The sequence below is a fragment of the Taeniopygia guttata genome, chromosome 15 (genome assembly GCF_048771995.1).
Source record: "Taeniopygia guttata chromosome 15, bTaeGut7.mat, whole genome shotgun sequence".
NCBI classification, from domain to species: domain Eukaryota; kingdom Metazoa; phylum Chordata; class Aves; order Passeriformes; family Estrildidae; genus Taeniopygia; species Taeniopygia guttata.
The window spans coordinates 10,711,807-10,734,239 of NC_133040.1; the positions used below are offsets into that span (position 1 = coordinate 10,711,807).

At 40.6% G+C, this 22,433-nt stretch overlaps 1 protein-coding gene across 12 annotated transcripts in view; it reads left to right on the forward strand.

Annotated features, from left to right (window-relative positions):
• CLIP1 (CAP-Gly domain containing linker protein 1) overlaps positions 1–22,433 on the forward strand; it is a 61,735-nt gene that overhangs the window by 11,269 nt on the left and 28,033 nt on the right. For 8 of the 12 annotated variants that reach the window (XR_012058383.1, XM_072936091.1, XM_072936084.1 and 5 more), the window contains 8 exons: positions 98–284; positions 753–1,321; positions 13,965–14,089; positions 15,084–15,300; positions 18,086–18,283; positions 18,642–18,745; positions 19,251–19,311; positions 20,366–20,398. Coding sequence is in view for 11 of the 12 variants with exons in the window: in XM_072936091.1 (XP_072792192.1) it covers positions 191–284; positions 753–1,321; positions 13,965–14,089; positions 15,084–15,300; positions 18,086–18,283; positions 18,642–18,745; positions 19,251–19,311; positions 20,366–20,398 (1,401 nt within the window). In the remaining variant the exon portion in view is untranslated. The remainder of the gene's footprint in view (positions 1–97; positions 285–752; positions 1,322–13,964; positions 14,090–15,083; positions 15,301–18,085; positions 18,284–18,641; positions 18,746–19,250; positions 19,312–20,365; positions 20,399–22,433) is intronic. The other 4 variants (XM_072936088.1, XM_072936086.1, XM_072936092.1 and 1 more) reach the window with 1 other exon arrangement.

The window sequence follows — 22,433 nt, forward strand, 5'->3', positions numbered from 1 at the left end:
TAATAATGCATTTTATACATAGATTGTGTATATATAGAAATCCCTCCTGCAGGAGTTAACACTGATCTTTGCTCATGTCTGATCTTTTTATATACAGGTTTATTCCAGAGTTGAAAAAGCTTGAACAATATATTTTCTCCATGTTTGGAAAAAGATAGTTGCTACAGAGGAGGAGGATAATTGCAAAAAGATGAGTATGTTAAAACCAAGTGGACTGAAGGCTCCTTCAAAGACCATCAAGCACGGGAATACATTGCTCAAAACACCTGCACCTGTTGCTGCTGGTAAGGAATAGTTAAATGTCTTAATCATTCCCTCATTCATCTTCTAACAAAAAGTACCTTGAATGCTGTAGTATACACTATTTTTACTCTTTACACCAATGTATTTTTGCTTGTATTTCTGATTTTAAAAAATTACACGTGGAACTTATGAAAAATCTAAAGGTTACTGTTTGGAAATCAAGCAATTTTCCTCAAACCTTGTCATGATAGAAATGCTTTGGGAGTTTTTGAAGTCAGGCCTGTGATTTTGTTGTTACAAAAGCAACCTTACTGAAACCTTCATTAAATCCATTGTCTCTATCTTCAGATTTTGCTTTTTCTTTTCCAGCGATTACAGCATTTGCACAGGGAAATTAAGAGTTGTGATCTCCTAATTAGGGACATTGTTCCATTGAAACTAAGTAATGATGCTCTTTGGAATATTAGTGTATTTGATTCCCATTGTTTCTCATTGTGCTTTGATTCCAGCTCCAGCAGAAAAAGCAGCTCCCAGTGAGAAGCCCTCAAGCACAGCCCCTGCGGATGCACACGAGGAGTTTGTGGATGATTTCAGGGTCGGGGAGCGCGTTTGGGTCAATGGAAACAAGCCGGGCTTCATCCAGTTCCTGGGGGAAACGCAGTTTGCCCCGGGGCAGTGGGCAGGGATTGTCCTGGATGAGCCCATCGGGAAGAACGATGGCTCGGTGGCTGGAGTTCGCTATTTCCAGTGTGAGCCCCTGAGGGGAATATTCACAAGGCCATCCAAACTGAGCAGGAAAGTGGTGACAGAGGATGAAGCCAACGGTACCCAGACAGCTCATGCTTCCAGAGCCACCTCCCCAACATCCACATCAGCTGCTAGTGCAGTGTCCTCATCCACTGCTGCACTTCCCCCTTCAGGAATTCCACAGAAAACCCCCCTTGCTGCTAAGGAACACGCAACTCCTTCTCAGATTAGCAATCTTTCAAAAACTGCCAGTGAATCTATATCAAACCTCTCAGAAGCTGGATCACTAAAGAAAGGAGAAAGGGAGCTCAAAATAGGAGATCGAGTGCTGGTAAGATTCCCCTGTTTGTTTTTGATTGATTAATTAAAACTTCTGTTAATAGTCAAAACTTTTCTGCCATTTCCTTGGTCAAGATAACATAAATTTATGCTCTAGCTTTCTTTGTCTAGTGTCTTCTGTAAACAAGTTCTTTGCATGCTGTGGGAATATCTTGGCAGTACCAAGATAAAATGGTTATTTTGGCAGGTTTTAATCTGTCATGTTTTACTGCTGTTTAAAACACAACATTGTGTTTAACAACATATTTGTAGCTTATCTCTCTGTATCTTAAAGAGCTCCAGTTGTCCTAAATAAAAGCCAAGCATGTGAGATTTCCATGTAGGTCTTCTGCCCTGTCCAGGGCTGTGTCTTTAGAAAGCAAATTCTTCAATAATTGATTGTTCCTGAGTGGTGATAGGCAGGAACAGAAGCAGTCACATAATGCCACTGATCAGCCAGGAATTATGTGTCCTCTTGGGGATGTGCCACATTACTTGGCTGCCCTTCCTGAATTCAGACCCCTAAATGCTTCTGCCAGTGTATCATCTCACCTTTTTAAAAGTTGCTCTGTTAGTTTTAACATTTTTTAAAAATTATTATTGGAAAACTGGTGGTAGGTTATGTTATATTCTTAATTTAAAGACTGTTTATATAGCCTTTATATATTACTGGAATGATCCTTGTATGCTCACCAGATCTATGATCACTGTAATAGAAACCTGATTTACTCAAGTGAATCATTAAGCTGAAGATTTCTCTCTCTCTTATTTTGACACAATCTTTTCTTATTTATGATATCATTTTAAAATTTCCGTTTGGCAGGTGTGAATATCCTGGCATAGAAACTTCTCTGGTGTTACTGTAAGAATATTATATAGGAAAAAATCCCCTGGATTTTATTGTTTGTCCTGCATTGCCCCACCAGAAAATAATTCTGCAGTGAAGGCAGGATGATGATTTAATTACATTTATTGTATTTTTGAAGGAAGAATTTACCTTCTCTTTCTGTTTAAGAAGAGCTTAAAACACACAGGGCCAAGTTGAAGAAGGAGACAAAGGTGAAGTGAGGGCAGGGGTTGGCTGACAGCTGGATTTGGGCTGAGATGTGTTTTCTTGGAGTGCCAATGGAAACAAAGATTTGTGGTTTATCCTTGGCTATTTCTGTCAGAGACTGAGCCTTGTTGTCCTCCAAACAACATCAGGGCTTTAACCACTTGTTTGCCTTTTCCTCAAGGACCTTTGTGAACCCTTCTGGGATGTCCTTTCTGGGAGAATCCTTCGGTGCTGTGAAGGCATTTCTCTGCCTTCCCTGTGTCTAATTAGTGCAAATTGCAGAAGCAGCATATCCTAAGTGCCACAGTTTGACAATAATAAGGTCCCAAATTGTTAAGTAGGACAAGTTAAACTTAATATTTCATCCTCTTTACTACCTCTGTTTGCCTAAAGTCTTCCTCATGAGTCATCAAATTGTAGTTTGAGGTTTTGGGGTAATTCCTAGCACAGTATGTTGGTGATGCATAACTATAATTTCTATACCAGTATAAGACACTCAGGAATGTGAATGTTAAAGGGGTAGGATCCTTCTTTACTCCTTTTCAATCCTTTGGGATCCCATGCTAATTATTTGTAGTAGATCCCAGACTCTGCTGTCATGTCTAATAATAATTCAGATGTAAATATCTTACATGGCCAGGTTAGTTCAAATAATCCTGAGCTTGGCTGAATAATTGATTCATCTGTTAATATATTTTTCCCTGACACTGAACTCCTGTTCAGCACTGAGCTGTAGAGTTGAGGTGTCACTGAGTAATTCTGGGAGCTGTCCTCAGAGCCAGCAACCAGTTGTTGGGAAAGACCTGTCTGTCACTTGTGTCACTTGCTCAGCCATTCCTGCTCCATCAGAGGGACAAATCCACCCGGCCTGCTCCTGGTCTTGGGTTTTTTATGCTCACAGCAGTCCCTTTTCAGTAATAATTACACAAGAGGATGAAGGGCTGGGTGAATGTTGCCAGTCCCACCTCAGCACAGAATTTCCCCTCTAAGTGACAATGTGGTGTCACAGCCTCATGATGTGTTCCAGTCTGACCACACCACTGCAGTTCTTGCAGCTTGCACCAACTGCTGTGAGTATTTTGTGAAGATTTTTTGGCGATTATGGATGAGAAGAAAACAGCTGTGGGGAATTACAGTTTGAGAACGGGGAGCCTCCAGCAGCGTAGAATTGCAGTTCAAAACAATGAATTCATGATAGACAAAAGCTCATTTGGGAGTCCTATTAACACAGCTAATTGGAAAATGACATCCTGAAGGGCAGATTCATAGATGGGTAAGGCACAGCTCATCAGCCAAGATTACATTCCAGAATGGACATCAGATGGCCTCAACTTTATTGATCTTAGTGTGTGATCTCAGGGTGTGGAGTGTTACACTGAAGTATTTCAATCTGTTCTTTTTTTTCCCCTCTAACTTGGATTCTAAAATGTCCTTATGGGAGTTACCTTGAGTGGATAGGTTAAATTACTTTAAGTTTCTTTTTATTGGTGGTAACTGGCTAGTTTTGGATTATTTCAACAGAAAAAGGCAAAATCTTGTAGCTCTTTTTGTCTGCCCAGTCTGGAAGGAACAAGAGGCCACTCAGACAGTGTTTACTGATTCACATCTCAACTTTTTATGTTACACAGATGCAAATTGGGCACAGGTTTGTACCTGAAATGTTGGGTTCAATTTCAGGCTTTCCCAGCAGCTCAGCGTTGTTGGAGCATTCTCCTGTTCCTGCAGAGATGTTAACACTGCTCCTCTCCAGGAAAGGAAGCTGTCACTCCTCACTTTGCTTCTGCATTGTCCCAGCAACCTGCTGCCTCCGTGGTGCTGGGATGAGGTGGTTTGATTAAAGGCTGTTAGGAGCAAAGAAGTCTTGAGGAGGTGATTAAAGCTCCAGTGTGTGGCCTGGATTGTTTTGTGTGGAGAGAAAAGATGCCTTAGGCTTTTTTTCTTATTCCTTTGATCTCCAGTCTTTTGTACATTTTAAGTCCTCCCAGACTTCTACAGGAGAACTAATATCTTCAAAATATAAAGGGTTAGTAATAAAGGCTTCCAGTTAATTTATTATTTGATTGTGGAGACAGGTATCCTACAGATCTTTCCTTAATTCAGATAACATTAGGAATAATAGTGGTTACATACAGATTTGGGACACTTAATTCAGAATTAAAGAAAAGATATTCCAGAGAAATAAAAGAAAGAAAATTTCCAGAGGAAAAAAAAAAAAACAGAGAAAAGAAATACCAGAGAAAATAAATTCCACTGCAAAAAACAAGTAGAGCTGTGAGATGATCACCTGTGTATTCTCAAACCCAGGCTTGCTCAGAGCATCTCATGTGAGGTTGTGCAGAACAGTGCTATAGATGCAGAGATAAAAAGAGACAAAACAAGCAGCCTCGCTTCTTCAGGGGGCAGAAAAACCTCTTTTCCCAAAAGACCTTAGATATTAAAAAGACATTGACATCAAAACAGAGAGTGCTTCAAGGTATTGGATATGTCAGCTGTGGGTGCCTGCAGAAAAATCTTACAACAATCAGCTACAACCTTTCCTGGTTTTTCCCCTCAATTTGAAGAAGACATTTCCAGGCCATTAAATTGAGTTGTAAACATCAGAAAAATAACTCATGGTTGACATCAATGCCCGTAAGGGAAATACAATAATTGTGGAGAAATTCCCATTGTCCTCTTGTCTTAGAAGTTCTCTTTCTTGAGATTCCAGAGGAGTAAAAGCAAATCAAAAACCAATCAAGCTAAGTGAATACACAAATATTCACTGAAGTATTATAGCCCTAAATAGATGTTCTAGTGGAAAAGGACCTTTAGATTTCTGTAGTTTACTCCTCAAAGATGATTAATTGAAACAGCACCCTGTGCTCTGCTGTCTTGGGAATCTCTGATGATAAATCTGTCTCCCTCAAATCCCAGTGTATCTGAGCCATATTCAGCAAGTTTGTGCTCAATTTTCCTTTCACTAACAAGAAACCAACAATACCTTGTGATAGTATTTGGAAATGTTGAAAAATATAGGGAGATAAGTTAGATATATCAAAGAACTGTGGTTTATTATGTGTAATTCACTATTCAGCTTTTCATTTGGTGCACTGATCTATCTTTTACTGAATAAAAATAGGGCTAAACCAAAGAAGAATTATTAATACAAAGAGTAATTCAAACAGCTCTGCATTAGGCATAATTTCCATTCTTAACATATGATGTATGTTCTGGAATCTGGATGTGATTTAACAGTTAGAATGTTAACTCTGGACAGCCTGATCCTGTATTTGGAGATTCTGTAACACAGGAAAATTGATGTGGAAATCTGCACTTCCTTCACTGTCCTCATCCAGCCTTTCTGGGGTTAATGATACCGTGCCAGAACTGCAGTTGATTTTTCTGCTGAAAATCAGGTTCCAGCTTCAGCATTTGAACCTGCTCTGAATAAGAATTTCTGTGCAATAAGTGCCAGTGGAAATGCTGTGCTCGGTGCTAGACCAGATGGGGAAAGAACAACAGAAAACCAATTCAGAAAACAAATTACTTTCAGGCTCAGCCAGTTCGGGTTTCCTGTTTGAGTTGTGGCCAGAGAACCTGTTTGCCCTGATGTTGCACACTTAGGATTTCTTAAGAGCCCAGTGCAAAGTTGATTTTAAAAACAAACAAACAAACCCCCCTGAACTACCCAACCAAAACAAAGCTTGTTAAAACAGGGGTCTGCTTCATGTGACAACTGTTGCCTGTACCAAAAGTTGAAGCAGCTTTGACAGGGTTGTTGGCTTTTCCCTGAAGGGACCAGATGCTGTATTTTAAATAAATAAATAAAAATCTTATCAACCTAAGGGGCCTTAGCCTTCTCAAGGGATTAAAGTGCTTTCATTCATTTAACCAGTTACAGCTTCATCACAGTCTGCCAAATCTGCTGCTTCGGGGGCTGAGCTGTAAAGCCGGAACTCGGCCTCCGTCCATATGTTCACAAAAAGATGCAAACTCAATTTACAGGCATGTGCTTATGTGGCCTTTTTGCAGAGTTCTTCCTGTGCATGAGTGACATCTCATTTCTCTTCATTTCCCTGTTTTACAGAGCTGGCTGTAAGTTATTCCGTGCTTTGTTGTTTCTTCCCAAGGTCTTCGGTGCTGGAACAGGCAGGGGCTGATAGGAGATTATTGTCAGATTTGTTTCCACCCATGTAACCTATCTGCAAGTAAACATGACGTAGGGCTGTCAACTGATTACATTCCAGTGCTCTGAAAAGCAACCAAGGGAAAAAGAAATTCACATGTAGAGAGGAGTTTTTTCCCTTAGCATTGTCATTGCGGTGTTTTTAAGGTTTTCTTCTTCTGGATTTTACAACTTTCTGAATTGAAATGCACTTCTGAGCTTAGTCTGTTTAAAAGTCTATGATAATATTTAACTGTTATGACAACAGATATTCATTGTTACAGTTAAAACTGTGCAAAAATATCTGGCACAATGCATACAGGGATGGAAAAGGAAGAAAAAATTGGAAGTTGGGAATGTGTGTGGTTTGTGCTCTCCTGGGGCTCTTCTCTAGAGCCTCCTCCAGCAAATGTGACAGTTTTAACTGCTCAGTCACACTTTTGCTTTATCCTTGAGCTGAGGTGACTGTGAGGTATTTTGATGGCTTTGTCATGTTAAGTCAAGGATTAAAGTAATTCTTATATTTATGTATGTCTACTTAGGCACAGTACTGTGGATCCTGTAATGTATGATGTAGATTAGTTTCCTAAGTGGCTGCTACAGCATGAAATCCATGTATGAGAAAATATCTGAGGGGTAAGGGGTATCCAAAAGCTTTTCTTGCAATTCATCACGTGGGTGATTTTCTCTGTGCAAATCTCTGCTTTCTTTTAATGTTACTTTTTAGCATTTTTCAGGGCATGGCATTACCTATCTGCTCACAATTAAGGTGTCAAATTTATCTTGAAACAAGGCACGAGTCCGAGTCCGTGTCTGAGTCACTCTGTTTTGGCAACTCCTTATTTAAATTCAAATTGCATGTGAGTTCCTGGGCTTTAAAGGCAGGGACTGGTGACTCCCCACATGCTTTCATAGTAGTTAATTCCTTTTTTGTGTGTGGATTCCTTGGCTCCCTTCCCCTCTCTCTGCCTTCCCAAGGGGGAATATCCAGGAACACATTGTCCTCAGTCATTTCAACACAGGATGGGAGAAGGAACAGTTTATTTACTTATTTTAGTTTTTGTGCTTTTTTTTTGTGGTGGTGATGAATTCATATGTGGCTTTTGTAGTATGGAATTGCTGTTAGTGGGTTTTTTTTTAAATTTCCTTTTGAGCTGGATGAATGAATTGAACCTCAATAGCATGTCAGTTTTAGTTACTAAACTGTTTTCTCTGGAAGTGAATGATTGTGTGGTAGGTATCACAGTGTATTTTATTGCAGATGAATTTTTTTGCCCACTTTGGCCTTGCTTTTGAATTTTGAAAGTTGATTGCAACCAAATTGGGTAGAAGTGGAGAGGTTTCAAAGCAAATTCTTCCAAGTTCCATGGAACAGCCCAATAGAAGGTGGAGACTCTGCCCACCAGTTCAGGAAAAGCTGCAATTTGCTTTCACAGAATTTTGCACATTACAGAATCCACATGATCAAGGCTTGCCTGAATCCTGTTCCAATCAGTGGGAACAGCAGAAGTCACTCTTGCATTTTCAGATAGTGAAATCACTCACCCATAATACCCAATGCCACAGAAAAACTGCAATCATTAATCCTGCTGCTCACGGAATTGCTGGGTTGGAACATCTGAATTATGGAGGCGAGTTTAAAATTTGGGAGATGTTCTAGCACTGTTCCAGTTTTGCCTCGATCCAGTGTTGGATGTTGTGTAGGTATTTTTAAAAGGAAATAAGATAGTCTAAAGCAAATACCTAATATCTGTCTAATCTCAGCAAAAAAGGCCAAAACTGACAGAGCAAGCAAATATTGACAAACTAAAACATGGCAAATGCTTTTGCTTCCTTCTCTAAAACTATAGATTTCATGGAGAAAATACCATTATGGAGTTATGTGGTGGGATTATTATTAAGTTCCTAAATACTATCTAACAGTCTGGCTTCAAAATTAGCTCTTGACTTCATTAATCGATATAAGAACTCGGTGTATTTACATCCTTAGTTATTTGAAAAACTCACTGGAATTCAGCAGGAATTCAGAATACAGCTCGAAGATGACTCAAGCAACAAAAAGTATCTTGCAATAAAAGATTTTAAGAACTTATGGTGCTAAAGTTCAAAGGGAAAAATTGAGGTGTCTTCCTTAAAACCTGCATGGTGGATGCTGCAGAGCTCTACAGCCTTCCAAAACAAAGAGTAATGAGAGCCAGAGGCCACAGTCAAATTTTATTTCTTTGAAATTTAAATATGTTTGAATAACTGAATGATTAATTATGAAAACAGCCGGGTTTTCCATTTTGTCGAGTCCATTCCGGACTCCGGGATAAATACAGTCCGGATCTTCTACTTTTCCGAGTCCATTTCGGCCTTTGGCTGAAATCCAGTCCGGGTTTTTCCTTTTGCCGAGTTTTGGTAGGGTTTTTGGTGTGTTTTGTTCTTTTTTTCTTTGCTGAGTTCATTCCAGACTCTGGCTGAAATCTGGTCCAAGACAGATCTTTGCCGCCCAGTGTAGGGCTCAAGGGTATTGAGCGAAAAAGGATGAAAAAAAGAATTCCAGTTCTTAACCTAATTTTTGTGTGCTGGACATAAAAACCTCTTTAGGTGTCGCCGTGTGGTCCAGCTTGCCCTGGTTCAGGTGACACGTGGTTGTGGCTTTATTTGTCCCATTTACAGACCCTTTTCTAAACATGGGTCTTATAACCAAGACTAGTGTGGCTGTTATCCTGTTTGTTTTATGGGTGAATAAGGTGAGGAACTCATGGATCTTTAACTTCCTTTGGAAGGCAGGCACATGGATTCAGAGCTATCACACAGTAACTGTGTGTTTTTGGGGTTCCTTTAATAATGGATTTACTGTGAGGAAATGACCCCAGGGGAAATTTTCTCCCAACCCTCCAACCAGCTCTTTGGGTTTGTCCCACCAGTTTTTGAAGGGTTCAAATCTTCTCTAAATGCTAATGATATAATACAGTGCCTGGTGGTGCTGATTTGCCTGTTCTATTTAGGACTCTGGGCAAAATCCAGTCCAGGTTTGGGTGTTTCCTGATGGATATCAGCTCTGCTGCAAAAACATCCCCACAGAAATTAGCTCAGTGCAGTTTCGGGGTTAATTACAGATGGAACTGGGTGAAATGTAAAGACCTGTTCCATGAGAACCAGAGGAGATGATGACTTTGTCCCCTCTGGCCTTGAAGGGGTGAACAAATCAATTAAACACAATTTCTGTTGCCAGCTGGAAACAGTTCTGCTAAATTTGGAGAAACAAGAGGAAGATGATTCTGATGAGAACCTGATTAATGGGTCCCAGGTGTTTCAAAGGCTCTGTGTGGCTGGGTGGGTTTTGCTTTTTCAAGTGCTGCACATTGTGGTGCTGAATTGTCCTGAAAATGCAGAAATACTCAAGTGATGCTTTCAGGAGTCACCACAAGTTCGTGCTGGGGCAGAAGGGGAAAGAGAGCAGTTCTTATCGCCTTTTACCTTCTCTGGGCCGGTGTGAATAAGTGATATTGTTACACTGACAACGCTCAGACCCTGCCTGTCCTCGTTTCCACCAGCACTGCTCAAATCACACTCCCGTTTTTTAGACCAACTCTCTTTTTTTGCCCCTGGATTACACTGGTTTATTTGTTCCCTGCTTCTCCTTATCTTTGGAAATGTGGCTCCGCAAAGATTCTCACAATGTCTGACGTGTTCATCCCCCTGTCCTTTCACCAGGAGCTTTTTAACCACTTCAGGTTTCCAAACCCATTTTGCTATTTCACTTTACCTGGCAGCAAATTAATGTAAGCTCAGGTATAATTGGATAAATGGAATTTAATCACATTTTTATGTATTTGACATAAGTCTAGTCAGTTCCAGGCAAAATTCCTCACCTCACCGTGACCTGCAGTCTAACCTAGATTCTCTGGAGTCTTACAGCTTTGTATTTTACAGCTTGACTCTATTGAGTGGGGGAACTGACTGAGAAAAGGTCTGGCAGTTCTTTTCTCTATCCATTATTGAGTGACCTGCCTTAGCATGAAAGAAGGTCATGGAAAACTGTCTTTGTGGTAGTTGTGCTCTGTTTTTTCATAGAACTTTCAGAAACCAATGTTATTTATTTTAGTCCTTCATGCAGTACTGGGAAGTAGATCTGGGGTTGTGTTTTTACCTTTTTTTGCTGTAATTCTCACAATTTTAAAAAATATTTTTTCTCTAACAGATGCTATACTCTGTAAGTACAATTCTTTTTTCATATGGGTTGGAACAGTTGAATTTAATCATGGCAGGATCTTTTTTCCCATTTATGGCACTATTAAGTCTGTATATGTACAGCAAATTTCTTCATGAAAAACGTTTGCCACACTGTCTTGTACAGTAGCACCTCACATTGTACTACTAAGGGAATAAATTATTATTATTATTTTCTTCTCAAGGCAGGTGTTGTCACTTGCAGGTACTAATTGCACTTTTTACGAGATACGTCTGTGAATGACTGGAAGCCTTCAGTAGTCTCAGGCTTTATAAAGGAGGGCTGACCTGTCTTTAAAACTGAAATTTAGAAAGCTTTTGCTTAAAACTGAGCAAAACTACCCATATAGACCTTCACTGATTCTCTGAGCATGTTACAGCCACAGGGTGCTCCAATTCCTGCTCTTGTAAGGACACACAGAATGTGCAGAGGGAAATGTGGTAGCTGGTTATTCAAAGAAGCTGGACTGGGTTTGGAAAAAAAGCAGAAATTCTTTGGCATTCTCCCTTGAGTCCTGTTCAAAATAACCCAGGTACCATGGTTACAAGAGGAGTCATTTTGCTGCTTCTCCTGGGAATCTGGTGTTGAGCAGCCCCATCTGGTCTGAGACCTGAATTCCTGCATTTGCTGCCTCCCACCAGGCCTGGGTCACTGCAGGGGCTGGAGCAGCTCCAGGGGCTCTGGGCACTGCCAGATTCCTCCAGGCTGTGTCTCCCAGTCTGTGGTTTGAATATGGTCTCTTCATAATAAACTTCACATTTTTTACATAAACGTGGAAGATGAGCAGGGCAAAGGTATGAAACAGGAAAGGATGAATATAATGCACAGAGTTTACTGTGCTATCCTGGAGCCAGCATTTCTTCTCTAGAGGTTGATCTGCAGTGTGAGTTGGAGGGAACAGATTGCAGCAGTTTTTCCTGTCCCTGGGAATCCTTGCATGGATTTATCCTGTTCCACCACAGTGCTTCAGACACCTCTTACCTCACTTACCCCACTCACCTTCCTGTGGAAAGGTGGTGGGTGGCTGTGTTTAGGTAAATCATTTGGGTTTGTTTAAAAAAATCACCACAGACACAAGCACACACCAGGAAACAGGAAAAAAATCCCATTGCCTGGCTCAAGGGTTGTGGAAAAGGAGCTTGAGGAATTTCTCTGTGCAACCCCAAACCTGACTCTTGTCCTTGAAGGGATGCTCCTTATCTAGGCCATTGTTCTAGTTTTCCTGTCTAATTTCTTAAATGGGTTTGTAGAGCCTCTTTTTATTTAACTCTTGTTTTTTCAGGTTGAAAACAGAACAAAATTGAGTGGGGAAACAGCTTCAAACCACAACTAACCAGTCTTCACCTAAAGAGACAAAAATCCCTACCAAAACTTGCTAGGAGAGGAATAAGGAGGAAAACTTGGGACTCAGTATGGTCTGATAGTGCAGTTAAAGTTTATTTTTATGTTTGTACTTAAGATATTTACCCTCTAGAAAAAGTAGCTAATATCTGAGGGTGGATGCCATGTCCCTCAATTTAAGGGGTAGTTCTTCCCAGAGATTACTTTTTCAGTGTTATGTATTCCCTCCTCACCACTGTGCCAGAGATCTGGATTCTCTGTAACTCTGTGGGTGATTACAATTATTTTTTTCTAAGCCAGTCCTAGTACTTGTTTGTGTGTTCTCTGCCAAGAACACCAAATACCAAAGGTTCTACAAGTTACTATATTAGGCTGTCATGATAACTGTAAACTTTGTGTGTTTTTGTTCCATGGAGAGTCATAATTTGAGTGGCTACAGTGCTACTTAAAGCAGGATCTGAAGGTGACCTGCAGTTGTTCCAGAATTGCTTCTAATGGCAGAGAAGGGGCTGCCACCTTAAATCTGGACAAGTGGTACCTCTGCCACCTTTTTCAGTTGAATAGTATTTTAAAAAGTTAATTATTCTTCCTGTTTTTCTGAGGTTTGTGTGGATTAGGATTATTTTGCCTCATCACCTGAAGCCTCATCTTGCCACTGGAGCAGAAATGTGTGTGGCAGCTCCTGGGCACTGACTTGGGACTTTGTGGACTTGTAAAGTCCTTGATTCCTCACAGGTGACCTCGTGAGTGAACTCTTCCCAACTGGAATAATGTGAATTTTTTCATGTGCTGTGATCATGCATCTTAATTTACAGCATGAGGAGCTCATTGTTCTCCAGTCATCCTGGGAAGTTCCCCCAAGAAATAGAATATCTGCTGTAAAAATTATATGAAATACTAATTTTTACTAATTTTACTAATTACAGTCTTTAATGGGAGGTTTCATTCAAGCTCTCTGCCAAGGCCTCACAACATTCCTGGTTGTACAAGGTGTGCTGGAAAGCACAGGTGGACGTTTTCAAGCCATTTTCCATGTGAAATTCTGTGAATCTCTTGAAGATGTTTCCATCACCATGTCCCTGTTTTCACATTGCCGGATGCAGTCTGAACAGATTTGCACAAATTTAGGGCACAGCATATTGTCTTCCTGAACTGGAGGAATCCTGTGGCTCTTCCTGGCAAGTGTCAGCCACACAACACCTTTTCCTTCTTCGCTTAATTTAATTCTTCCATCTCCTGAGTGCTAGGAAAAGCTGTAGCTCACAGACATTGCCAATAATTGGAATGGCTGTAAATATTTCATATGATAAGTTTGAAAGTCTCTGCTTTCTAGGCTTTCCTTTAGGAGTGTTTGTGTTGGATTTTTTTATTCTTGAAAGTGAAGAAAAGATAAAATGATTCTCCTCTCCACAAGGATTCAAATAGCTGGTTATATCTACAGGGTTGCCAAATGTTCTGTATCATGCTTCATATCAGTTATTTTAAATACAAGAGGGCTGTACTGTGTAGTTTATCTGAATTATTCCTTAGAGAAAATATGAATGGAATTTTTTCTCATTTAATTTCTTTTAGTTTTCCTCACAGAATGAGAATAGGAAGCAAATAGACCTTGGAAATCCTAATTTGCTGGTAGAAATTTATGTGAAACTCTATCACAAACCTATTGCATTCAGAACATTGGTTATACTGTGTCTTGTTAAAGATATTTTTGGTTGTGAAGATCAGTATTTGTTCAACATTAATTCAAACTCACAGAAAAAAAAATTCATAGTTGAAATAAGAACTGGTTATGCCATTCTTGTGCTTTGTGAACACGGTTATGCCAAAAGCTTCTTCACTGAAATTGGTGTTCTGTTTTGGAAATGCATTAAATGCAGCTGTGTGTGTTACTGCTTTAGGTTGGAGGAACAAAAGCTGGAGTCGTGCGTTTTCTGGGAGAAACGGACTTTGCTAAAGGAGAGTGGTGTGGAGTGGAGCTGGATGAGCCCCTGGGAAAGAATGATGGAGCTGTTGCTGGCACCAGGTCGGTGCATCCCCAGATTTACTTTATGAGTTTTTTCTCTCTCTTCTCTTTTGGGTTTTTTTATCTTCCATGAAATTTTCAGTCAGGGCAGGGAGGGAAGCTCTAAAGCTGCCTTGTCTGCTGGTGATGGGGAGGGTTTGAATTCCCTGATGCCAATGCTTCTCTCATATTCGTGGGATGAGCTGATCTCTCCTCCCATGTGAGTTTTATTCATAGACTGGTAATGGAAAACACAATTTCCTTCTTTTAAATGTCTGTTTGATTTCTCATCTTGGAAGGAGTGCTCAGTTAAGAAAATCTCTGGATATCCAATAGTTGTACTTAAGGGAACTCTTCCAGCATCGCAGGAGCTGGAAACTCCTGTTCCAGCAGATGCCTCCTGGTAGAGATGGAGGCAGTATAGCTGCTCCCTCCAGTAAGTCACAATCAGAAGGCATTAATTCACATCACAATTTAACTTTCTCATTTTCCATAAGGAATAGTCTTTTACCTCATTAAAAAGAGGTTTTACTAAGATTGTCTCACCTTAACATAGATTATCACGGCTTAAAATTATAAGTGGCTTTTGTCTATATTTAACCAAATATATATGATCTGTGTCATCAAATATGCATAAATGGTATGTATGTAATAAAATATAAAACTACTTGATTTAATTAAAAGATAATTTCTATTTTTAACTCTGAGCCATCACATCTGTTAGCAGCTCAGAGGGATGTGATGAAGGGGAAAGCTGTGGATATAAAACTGAATCTGAATGGAATTTTTTAGGCTCTAGAGCTGCAGCGTTTGCTCTGAATTTCTGAAGTCTGATGCGATCATGCTCTTTCAGACTCTCAAGGCCCCTTTCCCAAATGGGTGTTAAACAGAACTGCAGTCCAACACGGATGAGATCCCTATCCTTTAACACTTTCACACTCCTGATCTAGAATTCTCCACGAGCAGGTGAAAAGAACCTAACTCCTCTCTGCTCTGCTTGCTTTTCCCTTGGAAGGTATTTCCAGTGCCAGCCCAAGTACGGCCTGTTCGCCCCGGTGCACAAGGTGACCAAGATCGGCTTCCCCTCCACCACGCCGGCCAAGGCCAAGCCCGCCGTGCGCAAGGTGCTGCCCACGCCCGCGGCGCTGAAGCGCAGCCCCAGCGCCTCCTCGCTCAGCTCGCTCAGCTCGGTGGCCTCCTCCGTAAGCAGCAAGCCCAGCCGCACAGGACTCGTAAGCTGCTTTTTCCTCGGCATGCTCCCCCCTCCCAGCCCGCTCGGCTCAGCGAGGCAGAGCACGCTGCAGGTTCACCGTGCTCGTCTCCATTCAAAGCATGCATGAAGGAAGGAAATCTTAGCTAGCCCTGGAGAGCAGCTGCATAGTTGAATATTTAATTCAAGCTAACAGAGTGATTGCAATAAGAAAGGGGCTTAGGGCACCAACTAATTTCTCTGGCTGCAATCTGCATTTAATTAATTTTCTGAGGATCTGGTGTGCACTGAAGCTTCCAGACGTCATACAGGTTTTATTTAAGCAGGAAGCTTCACGTTGGCTAAAATGTTCAAAAATTCCTTTTGCTGTTCAAGGGATGAGTCAGCTGAGAAATGCAGCAGAAGCAGTTTCCGAGTCTCTGCTGACAAGAAGCCTCTTTCTTTTCTTTTAGATTTAGTTTTAATCCTATGAATTAATAAAGGCTGGGTGTTGCCAAGTGCAGTGGCTCAGGTGAAATCTAACACAGTACTAATTCCGCCTAATACACTTACTATGGATTCTTTTGAAGTTGCTCTGTTACATAAATGTCCTAATCTTAGGTTGCAGCAGTAAAATGGAAATCTGGCAATGCTGAATTTTGAGAAGACTATTTTCTGGCAATTGAAAACATAGAGATAATTGGATTTTTCCACAGTCGCCCTAGCTTTTTCCTTTTTTGTTTTTTTAAACCACAGTCCATAGAGAGATCTAATTAGGAAGGAGTGTCTCCCAGTGATGTGGAGCAGGTTCCCTGTCCCACTGACCAGCAGGTGCCCAGAGAGGTGACTTACCCTGGTCCTGCAGGACTGAAGCAGATTAACAGAGGTCAGCAGTCGGTCAGGGCACCAGGGTTAATACCTGGCCACAAAAAGGATTTTTATTTGGCACAAACAGTGGGACTTCATTACTTAATCCATTCTGGAAGTTGCACTTGCAGCTACAGAGTGCCCTCTAGTTTGGGATCACAGCACTAACGCGTGGAACCAAATGCTTTATTCCATGTGCTGTCATTCCCCAAATTACACCTTGTGAATGTCTAAAATGTATTTGCTTATTTTTGTTTTGTCCCAGGGATTTTGCATGATTTAGGTCATAAAATACAAAGCTGCTGTAATCCATTGTTTCTGGAATTAAAATTCCAGCTTTTTTCCAACTCTTTTTCTCAGGCAGTGTGAACATTTGGTGGTCATCCAAGTTAAAAGGATTGTCCAAATAATTCTGAGACTTTTTCTTTAGAAGTTAAGCTGCTGGGAAAATGAGATTTCCTGTAATCAGTTTTGACCCAGCAGACTTTTCCTGCTTCAGTTTCTAAGAAAACAAACTTTTCTGGGGATTTCTGGACTCTTAAATTGACTACTCAGTTGTTCAGGGCTGTTTCTATTTCCTTTTTCCTGTGTAAGAAAAGCAGCTATCAGAGTAGGTGATCCAATGATTGAAGGGGCTGTCTGATGCCATTGGTGTTTATTTCCGAGTCTGAAGGAAGCTGATGCTTCTCTGAAGAGTTTTGGGATTGTTTTGCAGGTGGGAGTGAAGGGTGATTTGAAGACCCAAAACTTTTAGAAAGCGATACACTCTGGAATGGGATTTTTTCTGGAAATTGGGAAGGTCTGAAAGAACCAATGAAGCATCAGAGTGAAGGTGGTTTATTCTGTCTGGTGACTGGAAGGGCACCAGCCGTGGATTGCAGAGTGTGCAGGGTGGGATGCAGGCTGGCAGGAGCTGGGGACTGTGCAGCAGGGAAGGGGAGATGTCTGTGCTGGCAGCAGAATAATCCCTGCTGTGCTCTCAGCTGGGGCTGTTGGCCACTGCCAACTTTCCAGGATGCCTGTGGCAGCTATTCAATGTTTTGATCTCTGGAATGATTATGCTCCTGGTTTTGGGTGATTAGGCAGAGCTAAAGGATACAACAGCAATTCTTGGTGATTTGGGGTTTTATAAAAAATTACTGAGCTGTCATTCTCATTTAATACTTAGGCAAATTTCTCAGCTGTTAAAGGCAGGTTTTATGAACAGCATTTGGATTTTTTTTGTTTAGTTTTTTTTTGCTTTTTTCACAACTGTTGCTCACTTTACTTTGTAATTTCAGGTGATTTACTTTCCCTTCTAGCTCAGGAACTCATGAGGGTGTAGCTGGTAGGGCCATAATGAATTTACCCTGGTACTGCTTCCATTCAGTGGGGCGAGGTCAAGGAAAACCTGGTTTCATTTTAGCTACAATATTCCAGATTTTTTTCCCAGAAGTAATTTAATTCCAAGTGATAGAAACATTTATTTTATATACCAGTTGTTGTTCCTCACAAGGTTTTAGCTGTAAGGCTGGCTTTAGGTCAAGGTAAATGCTTTTCATCCTGGCTGCTTTGGCCATGGTAGAGGTGCCAGATGCTGGTGGGAATTCCCAAAGCTTTTCATGGAGCATTTGGAAGTGTTGGACTGCTGCTGGTGACCTAAGATAATGACCTGTTAAATAGAGACATGATGTTTTTGGCTTGCTAGGAAGCTGCCTTTGTTTTTTTTTAATGTAAAAAGATGCTTAGGAGCATCTTGAGACAGCCTTTGTGTGAGTCTACACCTTCAACTGAGGCCTTTTATTTTCACTGTTAAATTCTGGAAAATGGAGTCATTTAAGTGTAAAAGGAGAAGGTACAGTAGGGTCACAGAAAGCATTTGCTTTACTAACCCTGTGTTTGTGGAGTCTGGAGATAACCACTACACCCCTGTTTCCTTTCTCTTGGTGCAGAATAATTTTTAACACATTTATTTTGTGAAGTTGACAGAAACCTCTTCCCGGTATGCAAGAAAAATTTCGGGCACCACAGCCCTCCAGGAGGCCCTGAAGGAGAAGCAGCAGCACATTGAGCAGCTCCTGGCAGAAAGGGACCTGGAGAGGGCAGAAGTTGCAAAAGCAACGAGTCACGTCGGGGAGATCGAGCAGGAATTGGCTCTGGTTCGCGATGGGCACGACCGGGTGAGAGAGTTACTGTTCTGAAACAGGGTTAACACAATGGACTTAACCTCCAAAATGGGCTGTTCCTATTGAAAAGGACTGGGAGTAAGAGGTGGTGTGCTAAAAGTAAAATAATCCATGCCTGTGGAATCTCACTTGTGGAATCTTTGGCTTGATGAGATATCAGATCTACAGAATTTAACTCATTTTTGTTGAACTTCACTGCAGTCTTTGATGATGTTCAGATTTGATAACATTCCTGTCACTTGGCCCATCACTTCACCAAATTGTGGTTACTGAGATACAGGTACATAACTTGGAAAGAATTCCTGTATTTCCCAGCTTAGTAAATTTTGGTTTTGTTCCTCTTCCTGATTAGCACGTGCTGGAGATGGAGGCAAAAATGGACCAGCTCCGAGCTATGGTGGAGGCAGCTGACAGGGAGAAAGTGGAGCTCCTCAATCAGCTTGAGGAAGAGAAAAGGTAACCCCAAATTGTCCTCATTAATGTAATTAATGTTCCTCTTGTGCTCCCCTTGTGCTGTTCATCCTGTCTCCAGACATGGTTCTCAGTGCTGGAGTTTCAATGCAATTGTGACATCTTGAAGGCCTGTGAATACTTTGGATGTGTACCTACATGAGAGGTAGAAGATACAGAATGTGAGATCAAACTGCTGATTTAGGTCACCTCAGATCATCCAGAAGGATGACAAAAGGAGAGCATCTATGAGCATTTAAAGGGCTTTAGTACAAAATGCCCTCTTCAGAGCTGCAGGAGTAGTGATGCCTTGCTTTGGCACTAGTAGTGTTTTAAGGACAGAAGCTTTCCCTCCCTCTGATGCTTCCTGTGAGATATTTCTCCTTAATGTTCCTGGCAGTTTGCTGGTACAATGGGAATGTTGTCACTGTCATTCTGATTTCCACTGAAAAGTGAGCTTGAAAGCATTTGCTTCCAAAATTACCTGAATTTTAATGAGTTGTCCCCACAGGAAAGTTGAAGACCTTCAGTTCCGTGTGGAAGAAGAATCCATTACCAAAGGAGACCTTGAGGTAAAATATCTCCAGCTTTGTAAACGGGGTGTCCAGGAGGTCACAGAAAGTCAGGAATCATTAAAAGATGCAATCCTGGTCCAGCCACATGAAAATTATACCCATTTCTGCAGTCCTTTAGTAAGCCTATTGTCCCAAAATTGCAGGATTGCACCCCAAATTCAGTTACACACTTTAGCAAAGGCTGTGCTATGGAAAGGATGTAGTTATTTAGAGAAATTAAATTAATTCATGGAAAATTCTACCTTTTGCTGTTAAAAGTAACCACTAAGAAAAAAAATCATTTTGAAGTTACAAAATTGCAAGTTAATATTTATGCCTTTGAAAATGAATATTGAAGACTTGTCCTATTTGATCAATTTCTTGAGTAATACCTGTGCTTCCCTTAGGGAAGGTTGATTAATGGAAAGTATTTTGTCCTGAGAGTTTGCACATAAAATCTGAATATCAATTTGAGTGTGCAACTTTTATCTATTGTTTCTAGAACTGTAATGTTGGGCTACAGCACAGTGTGTTACTGCACAATCAGAATAGAAAACATTTAGGGAAGGATTGCTCTCAGGTATTTGAGCACTGCCAATTTTTTATCCCAAAATTCCAATTAATAAGCGAGATACTTTTAGTTGCTCTACTCTGTTGTCTAATCAGAAAGATGTTAAAACTTCTTGCACAGCATAAAGTACAAACTTAGTTAACTGTGTTGCTATAAAGCATTTGTGATTGAAGTGCTAGCCTTATGAAAAGATACTCATTTCATATAACATTTCTTTTATTTTAGTCTTCCATTCATTTTAAGATACCTATCTAGACTCTTCATAGAATGCTCCTTTTATTGTTTAGTCCATGAAAATATTTTAGTTTTTTATTTTCTGTTAAAGCAATCGATAGTCATGGCAAACCATCCTAAAGATTCTGGTTTGTCAAGCTGCATAACTTGGGGGTTTAAACTGAACTCAAGCTGATGGAATGTCTCCTGTTGTTTGTGTTGGAATGGTAGTGCTGAGTCTGCAGGTGAAACATTTTTGTTTGTTTGTTTTTTTAATTTTACTGATAGCGAAAGAGGCAGATTTCGGAAGACCCAGAAAATGTAAGAGGGCACTTCAATGTGCAGAGACATCCCATGTTAACAGATTGTGTGCAGAAAATGCTTATACTGATTCACTAACTGCATAATCTGTTATTGAGACATTGGCTCTGGTATTTGTGTGCATGTTGCTTTCAGAGCAATTACAACATTTCTTGGAAAGAATGTGTGTAATGACTAAACGTGGTAATGCCCATTAACTGCAGACAGGGCCAGTGTCATTAGAGTTCTTTAGGGTCAAAACCTTTGCAACTCACTGAAGAGTCCAGAAGCTTGCAGAACATGATTGACCAGCATCCTGAAGTGGCCTTAATTTAAATGTAGGATTTTAGCTGTTTTCTTCACAAAATCCTGCCTGGTCTCCTGTGAGATCCCGCTGTTCAATAGATAACAATTTTTCTGAGAGAAAAAAATCTGTCTATTCTTCATCTGCCCTTATTTGTTTCCTTTTTTTCTGTATGAAATGCTAAGGGGAGAGATGATTAAAACCATCTGAGCAACTACTGTGCAAAGCTGTCTGATTTTACTGTATATTCATGTAGCTCCTCTTCAAATTACATAGGAAAAAATGTGTTACTTGATAATAGAAATGGCCATGCAAGATGTTTAAGGAGCCCTCTTGCTTCCCCAACTGGGAATAGTGGAATTTTAAAGGTAAATTTGTCCCAGGCTGGATCCTGCTGTGAATCCTTAGGGGTTCCCTTTGCAGAGATCCCTCAGGGATCTGGGTCTCCTTCAGTCTCCCCATCAGGCTGATGCTTTGTTAGAAATAAATCCGCATGTGCCCTTCCTTTCTCTTGTTTTGTGTACTCCTTCTTTGATCCCATCTTTTCTCCTGACTTCCCTGTTCTGATGTTTCCATTAAAAATGGACATCTTCACTCTGCAGAGGAGAGTTTCCAGGCTGACACTCCCTGATCCTGGTGGTGTCCTGTGATTGTGTCCCAGCATGAGGGGACTGGAGGGTGCCTTGCCCCACCCTAGAACTGATTTTTAGGATTTGTGGCCTCAGCAGTTTGATGGAGAATGTCACAGGGAGGTTTATTCTGGAGTGAAGGAATAGCCAGAACACACAGGTTCTGGAAAAGGCTGACATCCAGCCTCTGAAGTTTGGGTAGAATTCTTGAGGTTCAAGGCAGAGTAAGAATCCCATTTCCACATCACTTCCCTGATTGTGAAGCTCTGGAGAAGGGGAAGATGATTCCTTTGGCTCTGTTGTCTGTTTTTTTCTTTCCTGCTTTTCTTTTCCATCCAAGTTAAGGTTTACAATCAAATTATTTTCTTCTTTTGGGGTACTCTCTCTTCTCATTTCACTGTGTTCTGCATTTCCTCAAAGAGAATCATAATCAGTAAAAATTTCTCTCTACATCATCAGGAAAGAAATTTGAGCAGTTCAAAATTTTGCAGTGATTTTTACCTCAGGAAGTTTGGAATCCCTCCCTTGGAAATCAGATTTGATTAAAGGATAATCTCTCATCTCTAAATGGGGAAAAAGGTGTCAAGCAAAGATCTCTGGAGAATTCTTTTTAAATCTTTTATTTCCATTTTGGCAGGATTTTAACTTACTTGCCTTTGTAGTATATAAGAGATGGGATTTAAAAAAACCTGGTAATCAGTGATGGTCTGTCTGATCTTTGGAGCAGTAAAGCACTGTCTATAAAATTAATGATCAAAGAGTTTGGGTTTTATGTAGTGTAAAAAAAACATAAGGTTGCATATTCCAAAGGCACACTGGGAATTCCGTAACCATGAGATTTGGGATTTCTTGGGTTTTAGTAGATCCCCTTGGTGAATTGGAATTGAATTTCCAGCTTTTAAAACAGATTGTTTTTCAGACTTACTTACAATTTGGTTGTGGATCAAAACTAATACTGACCTGTGTCAGAGAGAAAACCGAATTGTAGCCACTTGCTAAATATTATTTCCCTTAGAATACTTAATTCCATTTTCAAATGCTATGGGCAGGAAAATGAATAATCTGTGTTCTTGTGGAGCATTTTTGCCTGTTACACCCTGAAGATCTTCCACTGAGAGAGAAA